General features: G+C 40.8%; 1 protein-coding gene and 1 long non-coding RNA gene across 2 annotated transcripts; one reads left to right on the top strand and one right to left on the bottom strand.

The window, feature by feature from the left end:
- Positions 1–255: 255 nt before the first annotated feature.
- imp4 (IMP U3 small nucleolar ribonucleoprotein 4) lies at positions 256–5,119 on the bottom strand. The gene is made up of 9 exons (XM_037098708.1): positions 4,982–5,119; positions 3,725–3,833; positions 3,537–3,620; positions 3,293–3,402; positions 2,775–2,907; positions 2,398–2,552; positions 2,214–2,308; positions 2,041–2,114; positions 256–634 (listed from the first exon to the last, which is right to left on the bottom strand). Exons 1-9 carry the CDS (start codon positions 4,982–4,984, stop codon positions 522–524), a joined length of 876 nt encoding a protein of 291 aa, XP_036954603.1. The 5' UTR covers positions 4,985–5,119; the 3' UTR covers positions 256–521.
- Positions 5,120–5,279: 160 nt separating this feature from the next.
- Positions 5,280–7,547, top strand: LOC119019817. The gene is made up of 4 exons (XR_005075162.1): positions 5,280–5,463; positions 5,862–6,127; positions 6,852–6,941; positions 7,412–7,547. It is a non-coding gene; the product is annotated as an uncharacterized LOC119019817 (long non-coding RNA).
- Positions 7,548–7,590: the final 43 nt, after the last annotated feature.

Raw genomic sequence — 7,590 nt, 5'->3', positions numbered from 1 at the left:
ATGAGGTGGGACTTGTGAGTATACCGTTTTGTCATGTGGATGAGCTGCACTATACATTTAGCACCAAGAATATCGCTGTAATTATTTCCATTTAAACAAATAAGTTGATCAATAAATGTATTGCAACTACATAGAGGCAGCGTTGCATTGCCATTTTATACACTTACAGTATACATTTACACAACATTTATACTTGCATCCATAAGCATGTGTACTTGGTTTATTTCGCTATGGCAAAAACACAACACAGCTCAAACAGGTTTATCAAACATTTTATTACAAAATGAAAACAGTTGTAACACAGTTGTAATAATATTACAACAGTTGTAATACACACCCATTAAGTGTTCATTAGGTCTCTGTTCGACAATGGGTTTGTTCAAAGGATACATTTATCTAAAGAATAGCGTGAATCATGATGATGTCACCCAAAAAAATAATTTGTCATTTTACATTCCAGATTTTGCAAGCTTTATAAAGTCAAGAAAGCATTTTTTCTCTTCACTTTGCTTCATTAGTGCCTATTGTACACTAAGGAACCTCCTTTTCTTAGCTGTATGAGTGTATGCATGGTGACGCCACTCCACATCAGCGGTGCTTTCATTCTCAAGGGTGCCAAGTTTGATCATGTACACTAGACAAAAGAGCAAAAAGAAAAAAAAATTTCACACTGCACATGAAAAATGGTACTACAGAACAGAGGAATTACACTGAAATGCCCCAAAATGCCCATTTCCTGAAAACAGAGCTTCACTGCGTTGTTTTTCATCCATAGGCTGGTATCTCTTCAGTCAGTAAAAGAGATAGACCTGGACAGCAGTTACCTGCCTTAAAAATCAAGGCAATCTCAACACCAACATTACCACTGAGAGAAATGACATGAAGTCAAAACCCAAGTATATGGCTGGAATATGTCTGGTCAACTTGTTACTGGGGTAGTCAGTGGTAACGATTTCAATTCCTAGATATGAAATGCTTGTGCAAAAAAAAAAAAAACAACCCCTTTTTTGTAAAACTGTGAAGTGTGCTCAGTTTTTGATTAGTGTGTCCATGTTAATGTTGTTTTGCTAGGTGTATGTTTGGGGACTTTTTTTCCCCACAAGTTGAGGTAGTTCAGGATAGGATGATAAGTGTTTTTTTTTTAAGTGTTTGAATGGGGGTGGGACAAAGAGTTATACATAAGAATGCAAGAGGCCTTATCAAATCATACATGAATGATATGAATTTATGTAATGTATGAGGGATCCTAAATCCGACAGAGAGGTAATACATTTGATCCTCATCTCCTTAATAATCCTAAATTCTGTGAGTACTTTGAATCACAAATTAAATTGTTTTTTTAAACCAATGACAATGGTGAAACATTAAAGCATATATTAGGGGATGCATCATTTCTTTTCAGTCCTCTCAGGAGAGGTGCCATAGAGCCAAACAATTACAGCTGGACAGGCAAATAAACAAACGCGATGAAGGGAATGCCTAACGACCCTCCCCAGAAAAATACAGTACTATTATGCCACTCAAGTGTCAGCTTAAACAAATACTATCTTACTATCTAAGTTACTAATACTAAAAATCGCTAACTGGTTTCTGCCAGTGATGTGTGCGTTTTATGTTGATATTGAGCTTGGAAGTGAGATCCGATCACGGGTGGTCACTTGAGACACATGTCAATTCTCATGTTAATCCCAGACCTAAAGCTGTCCACATGTGACTGGATGAGTCAGAACACATGTTGATACCAAACATAACCAGCCTCTCAGTGAAGTTCAACAGATTTATGCGCAGGCAGGCCAAGGTGGTCCGTGCCTTGCACAGTGCACTGATGACAGCCTCACAAGGAAAAGAGACCCACGCACAGATTCATTTAGAAAGGGCATTGGCTGATGGGGAAACAGCACTTGACTGTCTGGACCACACCTGTAACTCGACAGCTGCATTTGTAGGCCCTGCTGGCCCCGCTATATATTTGCAGGGAATGCCAAATACTTATATTAATAATCAAAATCATAAAATCTCCTTTTGTCCATCCATACTTACATCTCATTTCAAACCTGGGTCCTACTTCTGTCAGCTCAACGTTCTTGTGGTCTGTTTTTTTGTAGGTGTGATGTCTGAAATAGTAAATGAACAAAACATTACTTTTAGGAACTTTTACCTCAAATAACACCAAGTATGACATTAACACATGGGGAGTCAATTTGCACAATGACCTAAATGTGATGAAGTCCTCTTGGTTAGCGAATGTGATAACACGCCTGCTGTCCTCCTTCGGCACGGGAAAAAGATACTTGAGGATATTTGATACCTGTGTGAGCAGAATTAATTAAGAGTATGCACAAACGAGGTGAAAGAGAATATCAGTAGCATGTGTACAGTGCATGTTCCAGCACTTACCCTCTTGCCAAGTCTTGAGGTGAAGTTGTGGAAAATTAGGTGGGGGTAGGCCTCTGACATGGTGCCTATGTCTGGAACATCGTGCCTCATTACCACGTTGTAGAGTGTGAAATAAGCCGTGGGTCCAAATGGCAAGTGGCACACCACCAGGCCATCTGTAAATATACAGGACGAAATACATTGGATACTTTAAGTGCAGTTTTTCTGTTTTGTCAGTAGTCCACTTTCATATTACATCTGTGATTACAGGAAGCACTCAAAACACATTTGACCTTATTTTCCATCTGTCTTTTAACCACTTGAAAAGTATTATATTTTTTGCCATGGTGTCGTTGTATGGCAACAGGGACAGCAGAGACTGAAGTAAAAAGGCGTACCTGGCTGTCCCCTTGTTTCATGCACGATGACGAGGTCTGTAACATTGTTGGCTTTGCAGGCTCGCACAAGTGCAGCAATCTCATGGTTTCCTCTGTTCATGCGCTGGGCTCCAGGGAACATTAGCTTTACCTCCTGTTACAAGTTACAAAGTCACGCATCATTCTTCACCCTCTTTTAAATATTTCCTGTTACTCCCCACTGTCAATTTTTTTAATAAATAAAAGTCTGTCAAAGAGTAAGGTATTTGAGTCTTGGCCATGCTCTTCTCTCTCACTTGTAGCTCAGGTCCATCAAAGACATAAATATAAAAAAAAATATGTTATACAAAAAAAAAAAGAAAGAAAGAAATGAAAAACCATGTTGTTCAGCATTTAACAAGCATCAGTCTGTGGCTAACCACAGTGTCAACAAACAAGGGTTCCTGTAGCTGTGCCTAACTGATGATCAGTGGCAAGAAGCAGCCTTTTACAACACTCTCTCTGCATCAATATGTCAATCTCTAAGCCCCTCCGCTGACCTTGGCAAACATTTTGAGTCTGGAGCTGGGGTCTCTGGATGTGGTGACCATTAATTTAGGATCTTCGACTCCTGCCCATTTATACTCATCGTCTATGTGTGAGCTGACACCTGTGACAAGAACCAAGAAATCAACATAAGTGAATACACTGATGATTACACAAAAAAGGATGAACACTGATACAGTTGTGCTGTCAGACAGGATGCTGATGATTATGGCAAGAACAAAAAAAAATAACACTCGCCTTCTGCCCCACCATCGTCATACTCGAGCAGCTCCTGTAGCTGTAGAGCTTCTTTGCGTACCTCAGTCGGAAGAATACAGTTTTCTGCAGAGAAAAATAATTTGTGGTCGAATAATTTACACTGCTGACCGCATGTCATACAAAATGCAGTAGGAAAAATATGGGACACAACAATCATGCGATCCTACCATCAAGTGCCCCTTTCAGCTTCTGTTTCTTGTCCTCAATTGTTCGGAGCCTGTCCTCCTGTGCCTTCCTGTACAGGTACTCTCGTCGCAGTCTCACCTCTCGACGAAGCTATAACAACATTACATCAGGAACATCAATCACATTATCTCAAAAAAAGACATGCAGACTCTAATTAGACTAATGTCATGATTATGGGAACATGTTAGCTTGGTTCTGAAGCCTTCATTTTCAGTGCCAAGTAGAGGTCTTCTAGTCCACAAAACATTTCTAGAGCTTCACCGCAAAACAGTTTTGCAGAATTCTGCTGAACAACTGACGTATGTGGGGACAGACTCAAGAAGCCCTGAGATTAGACAAGATGTCATTTACACCCTCGACGCCTTGTCGAGTGCGTGCACCCATTTCAGATGTATGTGTGCACTATGGCTTATAGCTTAGCAGCTACAGAGGAGACTTCAGCTTTAGGTTATCCGTTTTTTGTAAATCAATTTGGGATCTCGTGGCATCCTCAGACTTGGATTGTGCTCAACAAGCTGGCTGGAGCCATATTCTGTTTCCTCTTGGCTGTTTTTTTAAAACCATATTTACATTTTAAACAAGACTCCATCCACTTCAGTTGTTTAAGAAATGCTGCTTCAATGTGAAGCTCCAGAAATGTTTCCTGGACTACAAAACTTCACTTGACTGTCCACTAGTACAGGGGGAGGAGATAATGACTGAAAGTTAATTTGGGGTGAACATTTCTTTTAATTAATTTCATAGACATTTCTTCACAAGAAGCGACACATTTTCAATAGCACGCATGCGAAGTGCCATACTTGTCATCGTCATTCTAGAGTTTTCAGTTGCCCAAAAGTTGACTCCTGTTATAGGTGATAAACTGATCTGTATTAAAGCCGGATGCTAAAGTTCCATTTGTGTAAAGGAAACATCTGGATTAAATGTAGTTCTGGGTGTGCTCTTTGTGCTGGCCACAAAGAGGCTATTTCCAAAACTACAAGAGCCAAATACAATTAAGCTATCCTAATCTGCACTATGGTAACGTATGACTACATAAATCATCATCGGTTTCTCGACTTAAACGGAGGACCAGACTCTGATGTTTTCATTCGGTGAGGACATCAAGCGCACAGTGAATGATCACAGTATCCACGTCACCTCGGCTGCTATCGACTAACTCCACTCTTCGCAACAGTCATTAAATACCGAGCTACTCAAACACTTCATCGCATTTGTAAATATCATTCTTGACATACCATGATTTGTCTTTAGCTTGCAGTTAGCCAACAGCACTTCTCACATGGGGTAATGCAGACGCGCGTATAAGGGTTCCCTTCATTGGCTCCGAGGAGCCAATGATAGCACTCGATACTGACTGACGAGGTTTTCAAAATAAAAGCCCAAGATTCAAGGATTCGGCTGTGTTCTCATGTCGGTGCTGAGTTGAGACTGGCACCAAAACATTACATGAGAAAAACCTCTGCTTTCTAACGTGTCGCTACTATGAGTTGCAACACGCACTTTGTCGTGGTATAAGTTATAAAGCCAGTTCCCCTTGATATGATGATAAGACACCACCACTCCTGAAGAATGAAGACAGACAACAGTTTGTGTGTGGGCAGACATTTCCTGAACCTCTGTCACTTATAAAAAGCCGCCCCTCTTCCGCTCTCTAAAAACCATTTCATTTGAGCATTACCACTCTCAGGGCTAAATCTGAGTATGCTTTTGGCTGTAGGTAAGTGTAGGTCCTCACCAAGATACAGAGCCTAAATTCAGAGGTTCCCTTGTTTAATTTAAACACGTTATTACTCATTTACCGTAATGATTTACTGTCAGTACCACTTACAGTGTGTGTATGTGTGTGTGAGAGAGAGAGAGAGACTGCTTAAAATCCATGGAAAATGTGATACTGATGCTAACACATCAGCTTCCATTATATGCATGGTGCAACCTACAGGATATGCCCAATGTGATGAATTCATAGATAAGCAAGCCTTTTTAAACATACGGCATAATGGAATAAGTTATGGTTATTGTGAAGATGATCAAATTACTTACAATGGTTAGGCCTCTTCTTATATTGGTATGAGTGTACAATTTAACAAGTATTTCATTCTACATGGCTGTGTGCAGGAGCCTGTGAGGTGGTGTACTGGCAGATGAACTAGAGCATGAGAGCCTGCTGAGGGTGTGGTGCAGGCAGAGTTCCACGGACTCCTGCCATGGCCTTACCTTCAGCCAAAGTGCACACATAGAGGATGGAGGCAAACTGACCCAGGGTCCAGACACCTTCACTGTGGAGGTGCTGGAGCCCAGCCATGGAGAGGGAATATACTGAGGTGGTGTGCTGGACAAAAATGACACCATCATCAAGCTGGCTGAAGGCTACTTCCACAGCTGTAAGCAGAAGGGAACATTCAAACCTTACAAAGAACTTGATCAGGTCATACATCAGGCTCTGATGGACTGTGTCTATGATGTGTAGTATGTAAGGATGTAATCTATCTGTGTATGTATCTATGTATCTATCTATCAATGCATCCATCCATCCACCCAAGCAGAAACTTGTCCATCCTGAAGACAAAACACCCAGGCATGAACAGAGTAATGTAATTCATGCTGTTCAGTGCAGCAGAACTGATTTGTACATTTGGCAGACAAAATAACCTCTCCATAAATGAATGGCACATCACAGGAGGGCCAGCTCCTCAGGTCAAGACTCTGCTGTCCACTTCCATCTGAAGGAGTAAAATAATCTATGTCAAACTGGAATTGCCATCTTTGAACAGAGGTGGACTACGACAGTACTTATCATCCACCTACAATGCTGTTCCCTCCCCAGACAGCTCAACAACCATTTACACTTCAACTCGCCTAACACTAGCAACCCACATGAAGGCCAGTTGGACCAATGACTTAAAAGGGGCCCTAACGACTCTGAAACTCAGAGCTCACACCTGACCGTAATGACTCTGTAAAGACATTCCCACAGAGTTTAAAAGCCTGCTAACTAACATCTAGTTAGTTTGAAAAAGCCTCTCGGATGAGGTGTGAAACGTCTTCAAGAAACTGAAACAAAGTACTAAAATTACATCTAATCTTCTTTGCCATCCACCCTTGTAGCCTTTCTAGCTTACATCTGGAGCTTCACTTGCTGGATTCTGCTGCCTCTGCTCCCCCTGGTGACCATATTCACTAACATCTGCACCAGAAGTAAGTAATTCTGCTGCACCTACAAAGACAAACATTTATACTTCATTTAAGGCAGTTAGGAGTGCAATGAGCAAAAGCAAACAAATACGACAAATACAAAACATGCAGAGAATGTTTTTAGTACCATAGGAAAGATTGAGGATACTGAACAAAAACACACTATTTAATTTTAATGCTGATGAGTACGTTCAACTGATTCACATGAAGAGAACATTACATGTCTTACAAGGAACTTTTGACTGGTTATGACACTGGGTGTTGAGGATGACCTTAGGAGTCTCACATGCTCACCGAACAGCAAATACAGGTTTGTTGTAGTAGCTTCAGCTAAGCTCTTCAATCTTTACCTCACAGCAACAACAAAACACATCAGTAAGGTAAATCACTGCCCGTTTCTGGAAAATTTCAATCTTTAAAATTTAAAATAGAATTCCTAAAGTCATGGATTGCTTTTTCTTTTCTTCCTTTAGAAGGCAGAGGAGTCCTTTTAAGATGTTGCTGTGAGCAGAGCTCTGGAGGATTCAGAGTATGTGAATGCAGCATCTTTCTGTGAGCTGGAATGATTAAAGGTGGTCTATGTGGCATCATATCCTGGCAGCCCTTAACAGACTAGAATGACATGGGAGGGGCTTTAATATTCAGTGTAGAA

This window comes from Acanthopagrus latus, chromosome 5 (genome assembly GCF_904848185.1).
Source record: "Acanthopagrus latus isolate v.2019 chromosome 5, fAcaLat1.1, whole genome shotgun sequence".
NCBI lineage: Eukaryota > Metazoa > Chordata > Actinopteri > Spariformes > Sparidae > Acanthopagrus > Acanthopagrus latus.
This window is presented reverse-complemented; position numbering and strand designations above follow the sequence as displayed.

Bases quoted from the DNA above. Each gene is read 5' to 3' on its own strand.
- imp4 (XM_037098708.1), bottom strand. The intron at 2,553-2,774 runs GTACGCCTTTTT...GTATATTTACAG, and splicing joins TGAAACAAGGGGACAGCCAG to ATGGCCTGGTGGTGTGCCAC. The intron at 2,115-2,213 runs GTCATTGTGCAA...TTACTATTTCAG, and splicing joins GAGGACTTCATCACATTTAG to ACATCACACCTACAAAAAAA.